This window comes from Nansenia antarctica (genome assembly GCF_963989245.1).
Source record: "Nansenia antarctica genome assembly, chromosome: 1".
In the NCBI taxonomy this organism is placed as follows: Eukaryota; Metazoa; Chordata; class Actinopteri; order Argentiniformes; family Microstomatidae; genus Nansenia; species Nansenia antarctica.
Window position 1 is genome coordinate 31036001 of NC_137674.1, and position 23975 is coordinate 31059975.

General features: G+C 42.7%; 3 protein-coding genes across 5 annotated transcripts; 1 reads left to right on the plus strand and 2 right to left on the minus strand.

Annotated features, from left to right (window-relative positions):
• Positions 1-687: 687 nt before the first annotated feature.
• LOC308168655 (histone-binding protein RBBP4) lies at positions 688-11568 on the minus strand. Of its 2 annotated transcripts, none has more exons than XM_080543261.1 (12): positions 11462-11568; positions 10395-10542; positions 9735-9880; positions 9288-9461; positions 7234-7349; positions 6774-6934; positions 6240-6366; positions 5623-5700; positions 5249-5325; positions 4553-4610; positions 4107-4217; positions 688-807 (listed from the first exon to the last, which is right to left on the minus strand). In XM_080543261.1, exons 1-12 carry the CDS (start codon positions 11475-11477, stop codon positions 739-741), a joined length of 1281 nt encoding a protein of 426 aa, XP_080399387.1. In that variant the 5' UTR covers positions 11478-11568; the 3' UTR covers positions 688-738. The 2 variants fall into 2 exon arrangements, with proteins under 2 accessions (XP_080399387.1, XP_080399388.1); XM_080543262.1 differs by lacking the exon at positions 688-807 and adding an exon at positions 1268-1896.
• Positions 11569-12141: 573 nt separating this feature from the next.
• On the plus strand, positions 12142-18175 carry zbtb8os (zinc finger and BTB domain containing 8 opposite strand). Of its 2 annotated transcripts, none has more exons than XM_080530972.1 (7): positions 12142-12260; positions 12454-12478; positions 12996-13117; positions 13410-13492; positions 14210-14262; positions 15893-15929; positions 16445-18175. In XM_080530972.1, the coding sequence occupies exons 1-7, from the start codon at positions 12179-12181 to the stop codon at positions 16529-16531; spliced, it is 489 nt and encodes a 162-aa protein (XP_080387098.1). In that variant the 5' UTR covers positions 12142-12178; the 3' UTR covers positions 16532-18175. The 2 variants fall into 2 exon arrangements, with proteins under 2 accessions (XP_080387098.1, XP_080387099.1); XM_080530973.1 differs by having other exon boundaries at positions 16430-16542.
• A 1185-nt stretch (positions 18176-19360) lies between these two features.
• On the minus strand, positions 19361-21649 carry LOC308149461 (CD276 antigen-like). The gene is made up of 3 exons (XM_080522317.1): positions 21604-21649; positions 19843-20196; positions 19361-19735 (listed from the first exon to the last, which is right to left on the minus strand). Exons 1-3 carry the CDS (start codon positions 21644-21646, stop codon positions 19431-19433), a joined length of 702 nt encoding a protein of 233 aa, XP_080378443.1. The 5' UTR covers positions 21647-21649; the 3' UTR covers positions 19361-19430.
• Between the last annotated feature and the right edge of the window lie 2326 nt (positions 21650-23975).

Genomic DNA, 23975 nt, shown 5'->3' on the forward strand with positions numbered 1-23975 from the left:
TGTACTGTGCTAGCTCAGATATCTTTCTTTTCACTGTACTCTCTGAAGGATCTTCTTGTCGATAATGATGTTATGAATCAATCTATAGAGGATAGTCGTGATCTTAAATGCATTGTGTCATCTCTGGATAGATCAGGTGTGCAGCAAACACAAAGTGACAAGGATATTCAAAACACGGGTCGTAATGATCACTCAGATTTATTAAACAGAAGGAACTGCATACGGAATGAACGTCTTCTGGCATCTGAGATCAGCATTAGACAATCACACAACGGCCAAGGATGGTTTATATACTCATTGTATCACAGTTGTTACATCGTAATAATCAACACATCAGCCAGCCCTGGCGCCTCAGCTCACGCAAGACACCCAAGGTCGGTGCCCCTGGGAGTCAGATAAAGTCTGCCGAAGGCCAGCCAGTCTGCCAGATGCAGAGGCCATCTTCTCTAAACATGACAGACAATAGCAGAACAGTGTGATCCTGTACTGACACACAGATTATATTGTAAGAAATAACACTAACATCTAACATCTCCAGCACTGTTATTGCAACTGTGGTAGATGTGGAACCAAGCCAGCAGTTAATCAGCTCTGGAACACAGTAATGGCATGGGAGGTTTTATATCTGACCTTGAAGTAACAGTGGTTGGATTGTTTTCATCGATGTCATACTTGAAGACTGTACTTATTGTTGCCAGTATGAACTGGCCGAGTTCAAACATCTCAATATTCGATGCTTTATCTTCCTACAGGGGCCGTACTGAAGTGTGTGAGACAACTGCCGAGGGGGAGACGTAATCTTCCATCCTTTTCAACGGAAGACAAACATGAACAAACAAACAAACATGAACAAACAAACATGATCAAACAAACATGAACAAACAAACAAACAAACACGAACAAACACGAACATTAGACAAAATGCCTGCATTGTCCATGTATTTGAACCAATGTGATTAGTCTGCTTCTGCCAGTATGTTCATCCTTGACTGTAAGATGAGTCTGTTAGCCGATTGACCTTTAAACTTGTTAAACTTTGACCTTATGAAATGGTCGTTTGTAGGAACTTATTAATCAGTCAAATCTGAAACCATTCTCAGATTCACAACACTTGAATATTCTAAGCTTTCAACTGTAACTAAATCAGTTTCACTTACTGATTCACAGTAGGAGCATTAGTACACATCCTCAAGACACATGAATGACTGTAAGAAGAGTGATTAAATGAAGAGATCTACTGTAAATAGACTTTTATTATGAATTCACTTACAAAGCACAGGGGAATTCAGATGGCGCATACAAAGACATAACAATGCAGACACATACAGGGGATACTACAGAGAGCAAAACCTACACTATGGATATCAAGTAAATAAAATTAAAATCTATGTACAATTTCTTATAAAATGGAACTGTGTGGAAATGCATCTTAATGACTTATATTATCAAGAACATACTCTACACAGTGTCATGATGAAAGAATCAAAAGTCTCAAAATGCAACAATTCGTTGCCAACACACCAACAATGTCTGGTCCTATTGTCACTACATCCAACAACAATAGGGTTGTTTCAAGGAACTCCAGAGTTAAATCTCAATAGACATAACAGCAGTCCTATCTTATAAATATATGCAAACCCATGACATACCTTAGTGAAACAAGCATATTCCTTTATTTTATTTATTTTTCTCCTACAAAACTGCAAAACAACATCCTCAGTGTTGTCAACCATATATTTTTAAAAAGACATTTGAATATTTCCTGTGTCCAGGGTTGAAAAAACTGTTTTGCGGTTGTGATCAAAGGGGTGATGTTTGATTGACAGGTGTCACTCATGCCTGGACCTCTGCGTCCGCCGCTCCCTCCGGGTCCTCGTCGTTATAGATGTTCTCAGCCTGGACGAAGGACACACAGAGACACACACATAGGGCTTTCACACCGGCAAAGAACCGTGCCGGTTCGCTATTTTCAACTTTTCAGGCTCCGAACCAAGTGAGTTTCGGTCTGAACGAGCCGGCCGGTTCCAGACTTGCTTCGCAAAAAAAAAAAAAAATGCACAACTGACAAATCAACTGGAATAGTCTTTGTTAGCAGAGTAGACCTAATGTTAACAGAATGGACTTATAAGGTAAGGTGAATAATTCTAGCAGTACTGTCCAGACAGTTGTCTTGTTTAGCCATTCAACTGGATGGAGAAAGACATGGAACACAATGCAATTGTGATAATAAATGTGTTCTTTGTTACTTCTTTAATTAAATTAAAGTGTACCTTTCTATTATCATACAATATTTCGTTGAACATGTAAACTCTATAATCATACAGTTGTCTTTAGTTGTCTCTGTCATACTGAACTGTTTGTTATCATCCTGAACTATCTCTGTTGCTCACCTCACCTCAGTTCTGTCTCTATTGCTGTCCTGTTGTCTGTCTCTCTGTTGCTGTCCTGTTGTCTGTCTCTCTGTTGCTGTCCTGTTGTCTGTCTCTCTGTTGCTGTCCTGTTGTCTGTCTCTCTGTTGTTAAGTCGCGACGTGTTTCCGGGTCCAAAGTTGGCTGAGGCGCTCTCTTCGAAATGCCTCAATAATAATAATAATTAATTATATTTATATAGCGCTTTTCCGAGGCTCAAATACCCTGACAATATGGGGAAAACGGCAAAGTGCTGTGTCCCTTGTTGTATGAATAGATCCGAGTCTAAAAAACGATTAAACTGTCATTCTACCGCTGTAGTACACTGGTATTCTGGTGCGGAGAATTTCTGGTTTGGAACCGGAAATTGCAAAACGTCACGTTTGACGTCAGACTTAACCGCATTTTTCTTTTTTACTACCCCTAGTGGTAGTGGCCCTAGGCTGCAGCCTAGGTAAGCCTATAATCTGCGCATGCTCAGGGCACATTTTTTGCGCCCCGACCGAGAAATAGGAGACAGCCAATTGGAGCGCTGCTACAGCTCACGTGTAAGCCAAAGGTATTTGGCCTGCCATAGCCTGCCATTCGGCCGGCGCCCCGACTCCTCCCCTATGTATTTTCACAGTGAATTTTAGACACACACAGATAAAATGTTTATTGTATTGGAGGATTTTTAATGAATGCTGATAGGCGCCGACAGAATATCAGCCGCATTTTATGAATAAACAATGTTTATTTTTTAAAATCTTTTACAAGAAGTGGGGCTGCGTTGGAAGGTGGGGGCGGCGCCCTAGCGCCCTCTATTGGCCAGCCGCCACTGACTCTTACTATCTGACCCCTTGTCTATAAGTCTCTTACCATCTGACCCCTTGTCTATGACTCTTACTATCTGACCCCTTGTCTACGACTCCTACTATCTGACCCCTTGTCTATGACTCTTACCATCTGACCCCTTGTCTATGACTCTTACCATCTGACCCCTTGTCTATGACTCTTACTATCTGACCCCTTGTCTATGACTCTTACCATCTGACCCCTTGTCTATGACTCTTACCATCTGACCCCTTGTCTATGACTCTTACCATCTGACCCCTTGTCTATGACTCTTACCATCTGACCCCTTGTCTATGATTCTTACTCTCTGACCCCTTGTCTATGACTCTTACTATCTGACCCCTTGTCTATGACTCTTACCATCTGACCCCTTGTCTATGACTCTTACTATCTGACCCCTTTTCTCCAACTCTTACTATCTGACCCCTTGTCTATGACTCTTACCATCTGACCCCTTGTCTATGACTCTTACCATCTGACCCCTTGTCTATGACTCTTACCATCTGACCCCTTGTCTATGATTCTTACCATCTGACCCCTTGTCTATGATTCTTACTATCTGACCCCTTGTCTATGACTCTTACTATCTGACCCCTTGTCTACGACTCTTACCATCTGACCCCTTGTCTATGACTCTTACCATCTGACCCCTTGTCTATGACTCTTACTATCTGACCCCTTGTCTATGACTCTTACTATCTGACCCCTTGTCTATGACTCTTACTATCTGACCCCTTGTCTATGACTCTTACCATCTGACCCCTTGTCTATGACTCTTACTCTCTGACCCCTTGTCTATGACTCTTACTATCTGACCCCTTGTCTATGACTCTTACCATCTGACCCCTTGTCTACAACTCTTACCATCTGCCAGACTTGCATGATGTTGTCCTCGGACACGGAGCAGATCACCCAGGGCTCGTTGGGGTTCCAGGAGAAGTCCGAGATCTTGGCCGTGTGCCCGCCGTGGATGAACTAGAGACAGGCACGGTGAACACGTCACTACAGCAGACCGCTGCGTCTCAGCTGAGCTAGGAACTCCACAACAGTCATACGGACAGATGCACTTATGCTTCAGTACATCAGTATATCGGTGAATAAGATGAACATTGTGGTCCATTGTTTTGTTTTTTGTTAAATATGGTTTTAGGGCATTTCTGCTTTACTGGGATAGAGACAGTAAAGATTGAGAGGAGAGAGGAGGGATGACATGCAGGACAGGTCGATGGCCCGGAATACGTGGCGTGCGCCTTAGTGAGCTACGCCACCCAGGCGCCCAGACAGAATATCGTGGTGCTGCGATCACTCACCAGCAGTTCAGGAGGACCGTCCTCAGCATCCTCTGGTGACTGCTCCTCTCCGATTTTACTGCAGACAGATCACGGTTACACGGTTACAGTCAAGGTCAAACACACATAATGGACTGCACTTAATATAGCACCTTATTCCAAAGCCACTTTACAATGGCCTCTTATTCACCCATTCACACACCAATGGCAGCAGGCTACCATGTAAGGCGCCGGGCCACTCATTGGGAGCAACCTGGGGTTCAGTGTCTTGCCCGAGGACACCTCGGCACACAGGAGGAGCCGGGGATCGAACCACCGAACTTGTGAACATTTGACACCAGCTCTACCTCCTGTGCCACACATGACAGTCCCATCACTCTGAGGATGCCACAGTAGGGTAAAAGTGACACAGGTAAACCTCTTAAGCGTTATGCCCCATTTGACTAATTTCCACATAAAAAAAAAGAAAAGAAACTAAACTGCTTATAACATTAAAATATAACATTGAAATATAATGATTAGATGTGAACGCATGATGCCATTGGATAGGTAACACCTTGACGTTGTGTGGATATGCTCAGATCATAGGTAAGAAAAACATACAACACTTGACATGACAAGGAGATCAAGTAAACAATAATCAAATTAAAATCCTTTAGCGACGTTGATGGAATACCCCCCTGAGGTCACATGACACAGGTAAACAGTCACACACACCTGAGGTCCCAGACGTTGAGCCGCCTGTCCGTGCCGCTGGAGGCCAGGATGGTCTCGTTATGAGGAGACCACTGAACCTAACGAGAGGAGAGACAGGTAGCCTAGAGGTTAGAGGTCAGAGAGGCCGGCCAGCCCTCGGTAGGCTGCTGGTTTGATCCCCAACCCAGGAGGGAGGCGGATGTGAGCTGGTGACTGGAGAGTTGAATTGAGAATTGCTTGCATCATGGCTAATTAAACATTGATTGTTTTATTTTGTTTGAGAGATAGGTTTCAGCTGAACACTTCATAAACACAGCTGCTTCAAAGCAACCAGCTTAGGCAAAACAATCAACAATATGCATATTCAAGGTAAGATGAATGGCTTTAAAGAATACCTGGAAGATCTCATCTTTGTGAGACTCAAATGAGTGCAGCTTCAGTTTCAGGTTCCTCAGGTCCCAAAGAGCAACGGTCTAGAGACAGGAAACAACAAAGTAAAGAACCAGCTACACCAGCACATCGAATCTAATTGTATGTGTCACGTACATCGCATACAGCCGTAATGGACCTATCGCTAAGCCACGGCCCCTTTGAAAACTCAGACAAACAAATAACGCTTAACTGACAGTGACTGACTGACCGACCGTGACTGAATGACATTCAATGACTTACAATGGCGGGAGTCAACAAATTTCTGATTTCTGATTTACCACAGCAAGTAATAGACATGTTTTTTAAAAGATGACAAGAATATTTAGTCTAGAAGCTTTTCACCATCAGATATTAGCGAGTTGTTTGTCCGAGTTTTCTGCCTGTAGTGACTTTTGCTGTGATATGATTGGACAATTTTTATTTTGGGGCATGGCTTAGCAACAGGAAAAGCAAAAAGCGCTTTGGGATCTCACTCGTCAATCGACAACAATCAACAACACAATATAATGTAGCAATAATTAGTAGATAATATAACATAACATAATACGTAATAATCCAGGAGTTGGAAGAGCCAGGCTACCTTGTCAGCCGAGCCTGTGGCCAGTATGAACTCGCTGTAGGGGTTGAAGGACAGGCAGTTGACCTCTGCCGTGTGGGCGTCCACCGCGTGGCTGGGCTTGGAAGTGTTGTTGGACCTCGTGTCCCAACTGCAAGGCCACCGAACACCGAACAATGACGTTATTATTCACCGGGAAACAGGATACTCAGCCGTGAGTATCACTCGAGGATAGCAGTTTCTTTTTTTTGTCCCAACTCTAATGCTTGGAATCTGGTTCTGGTTCTGATGCTCAGTCTGGGTTTGCACACTAGATGGTCTCTTGCCTTCTCTACCACAGCACAGCAAAACAATATATTGTGAAATGTGTAAAGTTAAGCAATACAGAGACTTCTTTACTAGTTGACGAGCTTGTTTTTGAGAGAGAGACAGAGGGGAGAATTCAAGCACTTTCAATGACCCATGTCTACTTTCAAAAACTTTTAAGACCTTGATTTTTTCCCCCTCAAATTCACAAACTTTCAAGGATTTCAAGGACCCGTGGGAACGCTGACTTACATCATGAGTTTCTGGTCGTCGGCTACGGATCCAAAGAGAGACTCGTGCAGCAGGTGCCAGGAGACGTCCTCCACTACGGCTGTGTGGCCCGTGAAGATGGTCTTAGCGTCTACGATCTTCCCTTCCTTGGGCACCGTGCTGATGTCCCACAGACAGATGGTCTGCAGAGACAGGGGGGGAGGGATGGTCAGAGAGAGAGACACAGCAGGGAGGCACACAGAAAAGGGGACGGAGACCCCCTGAATCTACAGGCCACAGCCACTCACATGGTCGTCAGAGGCGCTGAACAGGCAGCCACGGATGCTGTGGTGTAAGGAGTAAGTGTGCGTGTGTGTATGTGTGCGTGTGTGTTTCTTACATGGTCGTCAGAGGCCCTGAACAGGCAGCCACTGATGCTGTGGTGTAAGGAGTGTGTGTGTGTGTGTGTGTGTGTGTGTGTGTGTGTGTGTGTATTTCTTACATGGTCGTCAGAGGCGCTGAGCAGGCAGCCGCTCAGGTTGGGGTTCCAGGACAGACCGTAGCCCTCCTTCTGGTGACCCCTCAGACGCAGGTCTGGGGTGCACTCTCCAGACGGATCTGCAACAAACACATTAGTAGTTGGTGGCTGGGCTATAAAAATATATACTGTATATAATCACAAATACATACATACAATAATAACAACCGTTTTCCTTTCAGGGGACAGCTGGGGCAGGGAAAAGAGAGACTCTAAATTATGTTCTCAAAATAGAACTAAAAATTCGAAAAAGAAAATCAAAGCTGATCTCTCACTCTCACTCTCACTCTCACTCTCACTCTCACTCACACACTAGATTAGTATTACTGTTATATAAATAATACATACAGTGGGGAGAACAAGTATTTGATACACTGCTGATTTTGCACGTTTTCCCACTTAGAAAGAATGTAGAGGTCTGTATGATTTTTATCATAGGTACACTTCAACTGTGAGAGACAGAATAAAATAAAAAAATCCAGAAAATCAAATTGTATGATTTTAAAGTAATTAATTTACATTTTATTGCATGAAATAAGTATTTGATACATCAGAAAAACAGAACTTAATATTTGGTAAAGAAACCTTTGTTTGCAATTACAGAGATCAGACGTTTCCTGTAGTTCTTGACCAGGTTTGCACACACTGCAGCAGGGATTTGGGCCCACTCCTCCATACAGATCTTCTCCAGATCCTTCAGGTTTCGGGGCTGTCGCTGGGCAACACGGACTTTCAGCTCCCTCCAAAGATTTTCTATTGGGTTCAGGTCTGGAGACTGGCTAGGCCACTCCAGGACCTTGAGATGCTTCTTACGGAGCCACTCCTTAGTTGCCCTGGCTGTGTGTTTCGGGTCGTTGTCATGCTGGAAGACCCAGCCACGACCCATCTTCAATGCTCTTACTGAGGGAAGGAGGTTATTGGCCAAGATCTCGCGATACTTGGCCCCATCCATCCTCCCCTCAATACGGTGCATTCGTCCTGTCCCCTTTGCAGAAAAGCATCCCCAAAGAATGATGTTTCCACCTCCATGCTTCACGGTTGGGATGGTGTTCTTGGGGTTGTACTCATCCTTCTTCTTCCTCCAAACACGGCGAGTGGAGTTTATGCCAAAAAGCTCTATTTTTGGTCTCATCAGACCACATGACCTTCTCCCATTCCTCCTCTGGATCATCCAGATGATCATTGGCAAACCTCAGACGGGCCTGGACATGCGCTGGCTTGAGCAGGGGGACCTTGCGTGCGCTACAGGATTTTAATCCCTGACGGCGTAGTGTGTTACTGATAGTTTTCGTTGAGACTGTGGTCCCAGCTCTCTTCAGGTCATTGACCAGGTCCTGCCGTGTAGTTCTGGGCTGATCCCTCACCTTTCTTATGATCATTGATGCCCCACGAGGTGAGATCTTGCATGGAGCCCCAGACCGAGGGAGATTGACCGTCATCTTAAATTTCTTCCATTTTCTAATAATTGCGCCAACAGTTGTTGCCTTCTCACCAAGCTGCTTCCCTATTGTCCTGTAGCCCATCCCAGCCTTGTGCAGGTCTACAATTTTGTCCCTGATGTCCTTAGAAAGCTCTTTGGTCTTGCCCATTGTGGAGAGGTTGGGGTCTGATTGATTGAGTGTGTGGAGAGGTGTCTTTTATAAAGGTAACGAGTTCAAACAGGCACAGTTAATACAGGTAATGAGTGGAGAATAGGAGGGCTTCTTAAAGAAAAACTAACAGGTCTGTGAGAGCCGGAATTATTACTGGTTGGTAGGTGATCAAATACTTATTTCATACAATAAAATGCCAATTAATTATTTCAAAGTCATACAATGTGATTTTCTGGATTTTTGTTTTAGATTCCGTCTCTCACAGTTGAAGTGTACCTATGATAAAAATTACAGACCTCTACATTCTTTCTAAGTGGGAAAACCTGCAAAATCAGCAGTGTATCAAATACTTGTTCTCCCCACTGTATATACACAACACAAAGAGGACGAGCCGACCTGGTCATAATGTGTATGGAAGACGCCCACCTGGTTTGGAGGGATGCTTGGTGTAGTCGAAGACCAGCACGTCGCTGGTGGGGGTCTTAGTGGCGATGATGCAGGGGTTCTGGGGCATGTAGCGGGCCCGGTTCACCTCCCCCTCGTGGTTGATCTTGATCTCAATCTCAATCTTACCACTGACTGAACCAAACCCTCCAAACTCTGAGAAGAGAGAGAGAGAGAGAGAGAGAGAGAGAGAGAGGTGCTGAGTTGGACTGGTGATCAGAAGGTCATGAGTTCAAATCCTACCTGGGAACGCTGACCTTGAGTAAAACCTAGCCCTAAAATACTCCAGGGAGACTGTCCCTGTAATCTCTAATTGTAAATCATTTTGGATAAAAGTGTCTGCTAAATGGTTAAAATGTTGTTTTTTTTAAAGTAGATATATATATATATATATATTTACTTTTTATATTTACCAGAAACATTCCTTACCTCCTTTTTCACTGTCATAGTGAGACGCATCAAACTGGGCATCGTCGTTGGGCAGCTGCACACTGGCGATCACCAGGTGATTCTGCTCATCTGAGGTGTGTGTGCCAAGAACCAGCCTGTGTACACTGAAGTCCTTCCCCTCTGGCCTGAAAGGGGAACGAGATGTGTGTTACAAATGTGTTACAAAACTTGGATAGATATGGTTCATTCAAGTCAGAGAAGATCTGCACTGTAGTACATCATTAAAAACGTCAAGCCTAGTCAAAGGAGGTCTCTATTAAATGATGGAGGCTCACAATCACCATCCCATCCAGCCACCACACCAAGAGATCCCCCCCCATATGTGACTGGCTCTAGTATTCATGACATGAGTTACACATCTATGGCTGTGTTCCCAAATGCGTTCATACAGCCCATCTGCATATTGGAACACAGCCGATATTTTCATAATGCTAATGTTTTATTTGCCATGCAATCGATTTGGAATTTGGTATTTAGTCAGCGCCCCTGGAACAATTCGGGGTTAAGCGCCTTGCTCAAGGGCACATGCAGCTCCCTCCTGAGGCGGGAATCGAAACAGAGACCTTCCGATTGGTAGCTGGCCTCTCTAGCCTCTAGCCCCCCCCCCCCCCCCCCCAGAGACGCCTGCTGGCGTCTCACCTGGTGACATCAGGCAGCCACTGAGCGGTGAGACTGGGCCACTCCAGGGCGTGGGTCATCACCAGGTCATAGAGGAAGGGCGTGTTCTTCTTCCAGATCTTGTACTCCTCATTGATCACCCTCTCCTCCACAGCATCATCAAACGCTGCTGTGAAACCAAACATGAGTGAAGTGATAGACATCATCATGGACAAAAAAATATATAACGTTTTAAAAAGACACACTTTAAATGTCCTTCTACTGGGTGGTGCTGAAAGCCTTGATATCATTAGGGATTGACCATTGGGGGAGGAGGGGGGTCATTTGTGACTGGGGCACTAACTAAAGCACAGTTGCACAGTTGCACACTGACTGTCTTAACTGACTCTACCTGTTGTTACCATAGTTACCATAGTGACTCTACCTGTTGTTACCATAGTGATTTTACCTGTTGTTACCATAGTTACCATAGTGACTCTACCTGTTGTTACCATAGTGATTTTACCTGTTGTTACCATAGTTACCATAGTGACTCTACCTGTTGTTACCATAGTGATTCTACCTGTTGTTACCATAGTGACTCTACCTGTTACCTTCTCCAGGTTAGGGTTAGTTCGCTAGCTACACTTCCCACAACTTGGGGCCTGTGCATATCCAGCCCTAGCTGGGCTAGTGTTTCTGTTGATAGCGACATTCCTAGTCTCTGGGATGTCTAGCTGGCTTCGTAGAACATTGTTGTAGAAAGTAGTAGTAGTAGAAAGTAGCCAGCTAGCGATGCAACAGCTAGCCAGCTACTTTGGTTGTGTTCGTAAATTCGCCCCGAGAACGCCGGAGCGCACACTGGGTTCAACGTCATAAAGGGACCAGGTCATGTGATTGGACAAGAGGCATTCCCATGAGTGCTGGTCAGATTTCCAGAGCGAATTTACGAACGCAGCCTCCGCACCACTGATGACGCGCAAAGCCCCGACCTGCACGCCTGGTTCAGCGGTGAGACACAGTGGCTTGTTGTGACACGCCGCTATTCATACAGAATGGTGACCAACAGAAACATGCTACGTATCTACCCAAGTGTCTGACGGGATTACCTTCTTTGTCAGCCATGATGGTGTAGGGGGTAGTAGTGGGTTATTTAGGCTGATGTCAGATACGAGACAGCGCTTTGTAGAGACCACGCAGCCGGGCTACCTTGGCGCCAACACCGTAGTGTACAACAGCCAATCAGCGTCAACACCGTAGTGTACGACAGCCAATCAGCGTCAACACCGTAGTGTACGACAGCCAATCAGCGTCAATACCGTAGTGTACAACACCCAATCAGCGTCAGCCAAAGCAAAAGGGAAGTTGTCAAAGTTGTGTCCGTCAAGAAACGACACCGATAGGGTACAGGCGCAAAAGCCCACCAGTTCCGGAGTATTCGTAAAAACGAGACACTTTTATCACATATATATATATCTATTCTTTATTTATTATTTCTTGCCTTGGCTTGTTTCTTATTTTCACTTCGTATGGAAGATCATTCCGGTATATTTTAATATATATTTATAACATACGTGCATAATCATAATTGCCTTTTGTTATCCGTGAGTTTACGCTGTGCAAATTGGATGCAATCTTGATCTGCGTAATGCTGCGCAATCATTGTGCCAAATGCACTCTCTAAACGCACTCTCTCTCTCTCTCTTTACTACCTGATTGGTCGTTGTTGCCCAAAACACTTCCTGAAACATTGTTGCATGTTGTTGCTACAGCAAGTTTTAGGGATCACTTTACTTTGTTTGGATGATCAACTAAAGAAATAGACAATGAACGATCGTGAATTAGATCTCACTGACAGTCAGAAAGCAACCAAGTCTAAATACCCGGCCATCAACAAGAAGTATGAATGTGAGTCATAACTGTATTCTTCCTGATATAAACATGTGGGGCTAGCAGAACGAACATGCTTGGAGGATGACATTCCTCTTATTGTTAGATAACCAAACAACTGACGTTGGAATTATAGTCAAGCTTTATAGGGGGCACAAACTACACCCCGCCTCACCCCGTTCATTTTACCATTTTTATTTATTTTTTCTAGATTTGGACCATACTGCTGATGTACAGTGAGTGGATCACGCAATAATCAATTCCAGTGACTGCTGTAACAGCCTCATGATGAAATTCACAGTGCCTTGTTTGTCTTTGGTACTGTGTTACTGACCTGATAGGAAGGCTCGGTTGACACATCAGAGCCAGTTTTAATTTGGGCACAGGGGGGTATAGGCTAGGTGCACGATCTCCACTACTTCCTGAAAGGCACCTGGCATGAACATATCCTGTTTCACTCTATTGGTTTAATTGATTAATCAGCTGTGCACTGTGTGTTCCAACAGTTTACCGCACAGCTGATTAATCAATTAAACCAATAGAGTGAGACAGGATATGTTCATGCAAGGTGCCTTTCAGGAAGTAGTGGAGATCGTGCACCTAGCCTATTCCATCAACATCGCAATCCCGCGAGATTTATCAAAATAAGTCTGGATTTTCCTTTAGCGACATTAATGGGATACCCCCCAGGTCTGTAAGTTTAAGCATCCACTGAGCGGTAGTGTGTCATCACTCCTGTGTGTGTCCCTATAGACTCCACTCCTGGGGGGCCTCCCTGGAAGAGGCTTTTGAGCAGTGTGCGATGGCCATGTTCGGCTACATGACCGACACAGAGACGGTGGAACCCATCGACACCGTTGAGGTGGAGTCGGAGGGTGAGGTTGAGAGACAAACTGAAAACAGACACACTGGGAGACTACAGAGATGATTGTTTTATGGGTCAAAAAGTGCAAGGAACTTTTGACACAACACACATCATCAACTGTTTAAAAGCTGTCCGATGATTCTTCCCGAAAACATCCCGTAGAGCTGCGGTCATCACTTTGTTTAGACTTACAGTACCATTACCATTCTATACTGCATACCCTCTGGTAACATCTGTCTTTCTGTCTTCTACCAGATACCACCATACCCTCTGATAACATCTGTCTTTCTGTCTTCTACCAGGTCACGATATGGAATCTCTTCTGTTTCATTTCCTAGATGACTGGTTATACAAGTTCAGTGCAGAACTCTTCTTTGTTCCCAGAGTAAGGATTTTAAGTCTAATGTGTGTGACGTTAGTCTAGGGCCGTCTTATATTATATAAAACTCATCCTTTTAAACGTGCTTTTAATCTTGAACTATTTTTATTGTTGTTTTTACTGATTGTGCTTTTGTTTTACTTTTTTATTTATCTGACTATTCCTGTTCTGGCCAGGTAATGTAGGGTCTTTGAGTATTGAGGAAAGTGCTATTCAAAAGTCGTAGGGTCAACCAAACCCTGGCAGTAGAGCATTGGGTATTTAGCCAGTCTATATGGCTGTCACTTACGACAGAGAATGTTGAAGTCATCATTGAAGTCAGTTTAACTGAATGGAGGACACTTCATGCTTAAAATCTAATCTAATCTAATGAGATTTCAGATTTGTTTCCCATTTACAATAATAACCGCATTGATAAACACAGCGTCGTTCCTCCAGGAAGTGAAGGTTCCGTCTATTGTCTAACCCTAACCCTATCAGCCCCTATCATACAGTGTCTCTATGACACACAACCACCCCCCCTTCCCTCCCCTGGCCAATCCTTATCAAAACATAGCTTTCCACGTGCCTGCACCCCTGCATCATTTATAGGTGATTTATCACGTCTTATAAGATCAGAGTTTTCCTTTTTGCCTCAAACACTTGTGTGAGATTTCAGCAATCAAATAAATGTTCCCATTTACAATTATAAAGGCATTGCTAAATTCACTGTCTTTCTTCCAGGAGGTGAAGGTTTTGTCCATTGACAAGATGCACTTTAGAATTCGTTCCATTGGGTAAGTTGGTTTAAAGGTACACAAACACCTTACCTGGGGAATACTATATGACTACCTGCTAAGATTTCAAAATGTTTAAGCTGGAGGTACCACTAACTATATCTGGTTAGTGCAGCTTTGCCACTTTGTGTTCAGTCTCACTCTCCCATGATCTCAGAGTGGTTTCTGTTTAACTGAGTACATGCTGTCTGTGGCTGGTAAACCTCAGTTTATTATCAGGCTGGGGGGGGGGGGGGGGGGCTTTCAGAGACAGTGGTTTAACTTGTTTGACCAACAAAGCATTTTTTAAGTCTCTGGGTCATTATTCATACACATGCCCTTCATTAAAGCTTCTGTGTGGTTGGGTCCCAGCCTGTTGGATTTCCCCAGTATTGAGAAATACAAAAACTGCTTTGTTGTCTTCAGGGCTGGACTGGGACAAAATTTAGGCCCTGGCATTTTTGGCCCAGACAGGCCCACCCCAATCGGTCGGACCACACCCACCAGCACAAAAATACTTGCCTTATATACTCGTCTTATATACTGTGCTGTACAGTCATATGACAAACTGTAGTATTCCCCCAAACCACTACAAAGACGACTACATACAGTAAACAATGGTACCAGTGCAAGTAGACCAGTGTACTCAGTGATCAGATTCCAGAGCGAATTACGAACGCAGCCTTGTTGTTCTAGATTTTTTTTCCCATTATCAACCTATCATTGCGCTTTAGAGTAAAACAAAGCACGCAACTGTCGCGTCTATCTTTTCATGGCAACTCTACATTGTGATTTACAAGGGATATTAACTAATATTAAGTAATATTAATACTTGGTTACATTTTGCAATTGATCCGCGGTACACATGCGTGCCGAACCGTGGGGGGCGATCCGTTACACCCCTAACAGCTACCTATATTTTCCTTACCGGGTCAACGGTTACAGGCTGACTCGGCCCCGCTTCTTCTGTATCCTCTCTATCCTCTGTATCTGTACCCTGCTCCCGCTCCTCCCTGCTAGCCTCCTCTTCAACCTGTTGCTGTTGCTGCTGTGGTAAACTTGAGGGTGCAGCAAACATGTCCCTAATGTTTACACATTTGGCAGCATCTGCCTCGAGTTTCTTTTTGTTTTTCTCCCTAAGTTTTTCCCAGCCTCCCTTCCGTTTTAGTGTGCTTTTGCGCTCCATCTCTCTCAGTATCTATCTAGTAACTATCCAGGCTAACGAAATTTATTTTGCCGGCCGGCTCGGCCCAAAACTACCGCGAAACTGAGACGGAGGTCTGGTGCTGCGTGCGTGCGTGACCCCTGACCCCCCCCCACCCCCCTTCTCTCTGTTGATTGGGCCAGCCCAGTGTCTGTATAGAAAATTGACCAATGGTTTCTGTCCCTGATTTATGGGCCGTTCAATGGTAGCTTTCGATTTATGGGCCGTTCGATGGTAGCTTTCGGCCGGTCCGGCTGGTAAAAAAAAAAAATAAACTTTCTTTTTATTTTTTTGTTTTGCCGGTCGGCTCGGCCCAAAACTACCGCGGCCCACCGGGCAAATGCCCGTTATGCCAGATGGCCAGTCCAGCCCTGGTTGTCTTCCCTCAGTGGTTTTCTATGGCTCTATTGTGCCCTGACTGTCTCACATGCCTTTCTGTGGTTGCAGGTGGGGGGAAGAGTTTAGCTTGGACAAGCATCCACAGGTAAACCAACAGGAGATTCACCTGATGTTTATGGTCATAAGTCATAATGACTGTGTTCTCATGTCCTGTTCGTATGCTGTTAATATAAGGGGTATTCAGTAGTAAGCATGTCACTGAAATGGCCAAGCTGCCCTTTTTCGATATTTCCCTCTAAAGTGCAAATAATGGATGACCTATAATTACATTTTTATTACTGAAACACAAGTTAGGATACATGTTAGCTGACCTATAATACATTTTAATTGATTAGTTTAGTTATGTTTGTAAATGAGACGCATAAAAAATGTAATTACATTTATAAATCCTTCTTTCTTCTAGCATTGGCACCTGATCCTAGCAGATTATCTTCTTTTGATGACTGATGTATAGATGATTCACTTACTACTAACGAGTACATTTGTCTTAAGGAAGTCGCTTTGTATAAAAGTGTCTGCTAAATGGCAAACATTTAAATGTAAATATTATGGTCTTATTTGTGATTGAAAGTCATTATACTTTAGTCTTTTTCTCTTTAGGGGACAGAGGTGAAGGCGATCACTTACTCAGCCATGCAGATCCATGACAAGGAGATGCCTGAGATCTTTGCCATCATCGACATCTGAGGATTCTCTACAGATGCTGTAACTGTTCCATAATGGAACAGAACTACCACGCTTCACCTCTATATGCCTGTGTGTGGACTTTGATTATGAACAGGTGAAGTGTAAAAGACTACTTACCAGAATTAGAATTGTTTACAGAGTGAGATATTCTCTCAGAAATTAAACACCAACGTAGATGAGCGTAACTCCTCAATTAGTGCTCTGGCAGGTGTTGACTGAACAGACAATATATATATTTTTTTTGCGAGTGAGTTAATCTGAAAACAGACAGAATCCGTCAAGCAATATCCAGTTACCATGACGACAAAGTATGAAAGTTTACAATACCTCTACTTTCTGGTATTTTAAAATATGTTCTTCCAGAGTGATAACAAGCATAGGTGTTGATAAATAAATTTTATTTGTTAATACAAAATCAATTTATCCGATGCTACAACCAAAAACACACACAGTACTCCCCCAAACACTCTTGTTTAATGAAAAAGTAGCACATCTTGACTACACATTTCTTTTTGTTTATTTGAAATGTTTCAATTTGAAATTGTGATTTTCAGGATGACTGTAATTATGTACTGTAAACGATTGTACACTCACTCCTCAAGTTGAAATACCCCCATCTGCACCATCGAATAGCCCTTTTTTTTATGGCGTATCTGGTTACCATCGGGTGTTTGTATGACGGTCACGTTGTGTGTTGGTTATACAGAGGACAAAGGTTCGAGACTCGTGAGCTCGGAGTGCGAGGAAGCAACACCGTTTGCAGCAACATGCCGCCCGTCACATCAACACACACTTAGTTGAAGCAGTATTTATCTTTTAATACTTTTTTTCACTAATGATTGTAAATAGTCGAATAAAAAAAACATCTTAAGATAGAGATACATGTTTCTCTCTGTGATTAATAAATGGACAACTTTGAAATAATGTTTCCCCCTTCCTGATGCATGTTTTCAGTTAATTCTGCTGGGGGGTATTCCATCAACATCGCTAAAGGAAAATCCGTGCCCGCAGTGAGGAGCCCAGAAGAGCCGATTGTCGAAAAGAAGATACTAGACTGGAAAGTGACAGCGCAGCGCTACTACTTATTGATCTTTATGAAGACGAAAAATAAGATGTAAAAAAAAGTGCAATACTGCCGCAATTAACAAGGCGAGGGAAATGGTTTGGCAAGAAGTTGCTGACCGACTAAACGTGTAGGTCATACTAGCCCCCACTTATTGTTTTATGTTCATATTTTAATACATGAATATTCAATATTGTCGTGATATTAGCAGCAGGCCACAAAATGATAGATTATCACGATGGCATAGTGGTATTAACCGCTGCCATAATATCCAAGTGTTGTTTTAAGACGGGTTCAAATCCTGCTTCTGACAAACATTTTTTACTGCATTTCGTTGTCTGATGCTTGCACTCTGCAATAACAATAAAGTTGAATCTAATCTAAAAATGTAAGTATAAAATGATGGTGTAGGCTAATTTATGAGAACTGACACGATTACAATGGTGTTTGAAGCCTTTCTGACTAGTAAACAATGTTCTTCTAGCATTGTAACTGGACCCTGGATTTGGCATAGATTATTATTTCTTATGATTACTGATGGATAGATGATTCACTTGTATATGTATATATTGTAAATTGCATGAAGGCTTCGGTTAAATGTAAAAAAAAAAAAAAAAAAACATTACTATCAAACTATCTATCTATCAAACTATCTATCTATCTAGCACACCATCAAACTGTCTATCAATCTCGTAAAAGGTGGGAACTAATATTTCCAAAAAGACACTTGACAGAACTGTTGTTCGGGATTTAGTTTTCGCCTGTGAGGCATTTTTGACACGAGTCTTACTTAAACCAGACTGTAAACCTGGTCGCTAGCAACCAAGCAGCGAATTATTTGAGCCACATTATCGCGAAATATCAAAATTAGTCTTGATTGTCTCTAATCGCTCCTTCTTGGAATTGGGCCCTGGTATGCATTAAAATCATCACAATGTTATGGCCGGGGCCCACAGGGAGCGGCATATTGAGCGGCCGCTCCCAAGGGGGGTATAGGACTATTTCCGGACAAGGATCCGTCGCGCAACACCACCCCGTCTGGTGCCGGAATAACGGTGTTGGGCTCGAGGAGCCAGACAGCTAGTCTGCCTGGCTATCTCCTCTGAGGCTGCCGGCCACGGGGTCGTGCGGCGGATCCTACGCAATAGGCAGGGGATAATTGGATACTAGGTTGGGTGAAAAAGGGATAAAATCAGAAAAACAAATAAAAAAAAAATAATCATCACAATGTCAGGTAAACAACTTCCTCATATAACATCCAAACAAGAAAGTAGAACACAGGCTCTGTCCTGGTTTAGATTTACATGCAACAGGGTTCTTGGTTCCATCAAGACGTTTGAGTTGAATCGACCATTGTCTAATCAAGGAAACTACAAATATTTGCTTTTTCTCATAATACCGTAGTTAAGCATCAGTGACAGGCAATACATTGCTATCAAGTAAGCCTACATTACTAGGTTTCATTTGAAGGACATTCTCATTCATTCGGCATTCTCTTCTGCGGTAAAACCAAAAGATGAAGCCAACACACAAAGTTAAAAATACACACAGCACAGCAAGTGCTGTAACAACTCCCCCTTTGGTATGTCTGCATTCCCCTGGAAAAAGAACAAGAACAACATATAGTCACTCTTAGCAGCACCACATTGTTATTATCAGCTACAGTGTCAGTGAGACCAAATCTACTAGTTCAACACATGGGGAACGCCTTAATCTTTTAGAAGTCAGTTTAATTGTATGGAAGAGGGGAATTCTTTTGACTACAAAGAAGGAAATTACACATAATTACACATAATAACATGTCTCTCTCTCTCTCTCTCTCTCTCTCTCTCTCTCTCAAATTACATCATGTTTACCTGGACTGAATATTATTGGTCTCAGCAGGATTTGCTTGAGGAGCCGGTTTCTCAAGGTCACGGTGAGGTTAAGGTGTTTGTTAAGGTCCAGTGTCACAAATTCAGTCCTAATAGAGAGAAGCCCGTCGTCGTCCGCCCTGGGAGACACCCCTGTATGGTGGACTAACTCCTGGCCAGCAGGGTCTTCCCAACGCACCTCAGGCTCTGGGTAACCTTCGCTCTCAAACAGCACAGTGATATTGTCTGGATTGACATGGACGCTCAATCTGGGCTCAGTGTAAAATGCTGGGAAAAAAACATTAAAAACACAACATTTCCATTTTCTGCACAGCGTCCATTTTGTTACATCATACTACACCACATTTACAAATCACCACAGTTCAGGTGCGCACCTGCGTACTCCAGCTGCACTTGAGCCTTGTCGCTTCCCTTCAGGTTGCTCACGGAGCATAAATAACGGCCTGCATCCTTCGGTCCGACCTGCTGAATCCTCAGCGAGGCGTTTCCACCCAGGAACTCAGAGGGGTAGAGGTCTGTCCGGTTGTGGTACTCTGGGCTCTGCCTCTCCAGCTGGTTCTGGCTGTAGTAGAAGCTGTGGACCACCTTGGAGTCCTCCACCCTCTGCCATGTGACCACCAGGCCCTCCTGGACAGAACTAGGGTCAGGGGTGAACCTGCACCCCAAAACAATAGGGCTCCCTCGCACAGCCACCAGATGCCCCGGGGAGGTTGTCACTTCGAAGGAAGCTGTTGGTATGGAGATAGTTTACTGCCAATATTATAGACTATAGAGTGTAACTCACAACTATGATAAACAAAAAACACTAAGCACAACTATAATTTACTATCCACACACAAACACCTGTTGGGTTCTCTCTTCCTGCCCTTTGTCCTGGCATGTCCTGGCATGCCATTTTTAGTGACTTATTACTTCAACAGAGTGGAAGTTTGGTATACAGTGTTCTCAGGAGGATATTCCATCAATGTCGATAAAGGAAAATCCAGGCTTATTTTGATAACTCTCACAAGAGTTATCAAAATAAGGCTGGATTTTGGGTAAATCTCGCAAGATTTATCAAAATAAGCCTGGATTGTCCTTTATCGACATTGATGGAATACCCCCCAGGGCCGACCCAATGCATAAACAGAGTAAGTGGTTATTTGTTGATGACATTTTGGCTTTTTAGCTAATTTTAAGAGTGTCATAGCAAAGGGTGTGAAGACTTATGCACATGAGGTATTTATGTGTTTCAATTTTAATACATTTGCAGACATTTCTAAAAACTTGTTTTCACTTTGTCATTATGGGGTATTGTGTGTAGATTGATGTATTTTATTCATGATGTATTTTTTATGTAGATTGATTGTATTTTATTCATTTAATCCATTTTAAATTGAGTATATAACACAACAAAATGTGGGAAAAGTGAAGGGGTCTGTTGACTTTCTATAGCCACTGTATATGTTATTATGGCACTCCTGATCCATAACTAAAAACACTAAGCACAAATCCACAGACAAATACCTGTTGTATTTGTACAAATGCGTTGTGCGTTCTCCCTCCCTGCCCTTTGTCCAGACATGACCTGCGATCCACTGCCCACCACGTGTCATCTTGTTTTGTATTTAGTGACTGAAAAAACCCAAAACTTGCAAGAGTGGACATTTGGTGTAGCCTACAGTGCCAGTAATGGGACAGTTAAGCATTTTTTATTTAATTATTTTGGTTATATCCTCCGAAAGTTTGAAATCAAACAATTACTATGGGGTTATGGTAGAGATTTTCAGCAAACCTTCTTAAATCACTAAATACAAAACAGGATAGAAACATAAAGCAAAAACTAGGCAGTAGATCGAATGACATCATGCCAGCACACAAAAGGTAGAAAGGGAATACGCACTGACCACTGGGGTGCATCAGACTGGAGGAATGGAGGCTACCTAGTATCAGATAAAGCTCAGTCTTAACGTCAAATGTTAACCTGAATCTCCTTCTAACGAATAATTCTCGACTCCATAACTCCAATGTTTCATCTAAGGTGATAAGCACACATTTTAAGTGCGGGTGGTAGGGAAGACCAGAGAGGCAAAATGGCTCTTACTGGCATTTACAGAGCCTGGTCAAAACACCATACATAAGAAGAAACCATCTACCTGTACACGTGGAGAGCATCCAAAGCACAGTTAGACAGAGCATCTCTTCTAGTACTCCATAATGCAGCTGGCTGAGTACTTAACAGTCTTTACTTATTGTTTTACTGTTTAAATAGTATTGGACAAACTGGTAGGCTACTGTGGCTCCAGTGACTCCAGTGGCTCCTCCTCTGTACCTCCCGTGGGATGTCTGTGGTTGGGGAATTCGATGACTTGACTCGAGTCGCCAATTTGTGGATTCTTTTTTTTTTCTTTTTTAAGAAGGATAGTACGGTAATAAAAATAAAAATAAAAATAAAAATGGCAGGAATATATACATAGCCTATAGATACATGTATATAGAAAATGAATAGATAAACATTTAACAACATAATAAGACAATGAATAATAAGATAGATAAAAGTGTAGACACTGCAATTGTATTCAAGCGCTGCTCTTCCCGATGTGGCGTGTGAGATCGCTATCTGGCGCAACGCTCTGACAGACGCTCTGTCGCTACCAGCTTACCCCTAGCTAGTGTGGAATACGTTTTCATGGTTTGATGTAATGTTTAGTAATGTCAGTAATGTTGACATTTTAAGCACTATATATTATTTCAAAATATATATTTATATATATCCTTGTTCAATTAGGAGGCTTGTTATTGAGTGCCACAAACAAATGTTTCGTTAATGTTGAAAATAAAACTAAACTTTGTGACTGTCTCTCTAAATGTGGAAACTGGGGTAGACTTCAGAATGTCGTATGCCTTGACTTGTGACTTGCTTGACCTGAGCAATGACTTCACTTGACTTCCTTGATTCTCACCAGAGTAACTAGGGACTTGTTTGTAACTTGCACATGTTTGCCTTTGACTTACTCCCACCCCTGCAATTTAGTCTACATGTTAGCTGCCTATAACTCATACATTTATATCACAGTTATGTCTGTAAATATGAGACACATGCAAAAAAGTAATCCTTCTTCTAGCATTGTGACTGCCAATGGAAAATCCAGGCTTATTTTGATAAGTTTCGCGAGACATGAAAAATAAAACTCGATTTTCCGTTGGCGACGTTGATGTAATACCCCCTGGTAAACATTGATATTACAACAAGTAAATCAACAACATTGTTCAAAGTCGAAGAACTGTTCTAACTTGTTGGAAGAAACGTGCCATGGACCCCAGTTACACGTGACAATTTCCTGAGTATAAAAGTATGTTTTATTACTTTAATTTGGCTCACTTTGCGACATTCTTTAAACAGATGACGGATGTGATTTAGGGGTGCAATGTGAATCTTTCTCCACTAGAGGGAAAGAGAGAGTCATATCTGACAAGTTATGTGACTGGTAGTTTCTACACTGGCATAGTTAGGTTTACCTGGCAAGGTTAGAGTCTGGCAAGAGTGGCTTGGCAACCAAAAGTATTTTTATGTATTATTATTTTGATTTTTTTTTACACAATTTGGTGACATATGTTTTGCTTTTGAGGGATGTAATTACCTGCATCACATATTCCAATGTATTCATCGGTTAAAATGGCAGAGCAAGATGGCTTTAGCATCTTAGCATCTTGCTTTCATCATAGCAAGAAAACCTAATGCAGAGAACCTTGCCTGCACCTCTTACTCTTTCTTCGTCCTAAAGAGATTTGCATTGACCATCCCCGCTATTCATTCAGCCCATTTGTATTTAGTTATCTCTATAAATCAGTAAGAAGCTAGATAACCTCCTCTCTGTCACTGATAAATGTCTGCTGAAACGCGAGACTCTTCAAAAGGCATTGAATGAATCTAGCCATTATCACTGCATTAAGAATACAACATGTAAATACATAAATATTGACTAAGCAGTGTTATTAACTGAGGCTTGCTTGGATGAAAATGAAGCTGAGGGAGGTGTTGTTGTTGTTGTTGTTGTTGTTGTTGTTGTTGTTGATGATAGCAGTGGTGGGGGAAGCATTAAGCGGAGGCCTCTCCAGAGTGCAGAGGTTGATTTTGATGAGGTAGTAGCACTCATCAGTTGATTACATCACAAAATCATTAATAAATTATATATTTACCTCAACTCCACAACAGAGGAAGAATGTAAGGACGGAGGTGTGTTAAGCAATGTTTGTGTCGATACAGAGCGTGACTGTGTTTAATGTTATTCCTATTCTGGGAATCTGACAGAGAGAAATTAGTCTGGAGTGTCCTGCTAATCAATGTGCTGTTGCCAGAGCGATTACTGTAAAATAGCAACAACAACAAAAAACTACTAATTATCATTAATGCTCAAACATGCCCTCTTTTTCATTGTTTTCAATAGCTGATAGAAGGAAATATTATTCCTAATATATACATATATACTCTATATGTTACGGTACATGTGGGAATACGGTACATGTG

What these genes read in the sequence shown, in the direction of transcription:
- zbtb8os (XM_080530972.1), top strand. Translation starts at nt 12,179, where the DNA reads ATGAACGATCGTGAATTAGATCTCACTGACAGTCAGAAAGCAACCAAG. An exon ending in TTTAGAATTCGTTCCATTGG is followed by an intron (nt 14,263 to 15,892) that starts GTAAGTTGGTTT and finishes CTGTGGTTGCAG; the next exon opens with GTGGGGGGAAGAGTTTAGCT. An exon ending in GCTTGGACAAGCATCCACAG is followed by an intron (nt 15,930 to 16,444) that starts GTAAACCAACAG and finishes TTTTCTCTTTAG; the next exon opens with GGGACAGAGGTGAAGGCGAT.
- LOC308149461 (XM_080522317.1), bottom strand. Translation starts at nt 21,646, where the DNA reads ATGCTCTGTCTAACTGTGCTTTGGATGCTCTCCACGTGTACAG. An exon ending in GATGCTCTCCACGTGTACAG is followed by an intron (nt 20,197 to 21,603) that starts GTAGATGGTTTC and finishes CCATACCAACAG; the next exon opens with CTTCCTTCGAAGTGACAACC. An exon ending in AGTGCAGCTGGAGTACGCAG is followed by an intron (nt 19,736 to 19,842) that starts GTGCGCACCTGA and finishes TTTTTTTCCCAG; the next exon opens with CATTTTACACTGAGCCCAGA.
- LOC308168655 (XM_080543261.1), bottom strand. An exon ending in CAAGCATCCCTCCAAACCAG is followed by an intron (nt 7,350 to 9,287) that starts GTGGGCGTCTTC and finishes TGTTTGTTGCAG; the next exon opens with ATCCGTCTGGAGAGTGCACC. An exon ending in CCACAGGCTCGGCTGACAAG is followed by an intron (nt 5,701 to 6,239) that starts GTAGCCTGGCTC and finishes TCCTGTCTCTAG; the next exon opens with ACCGTTGCTCTTTGGGACCT.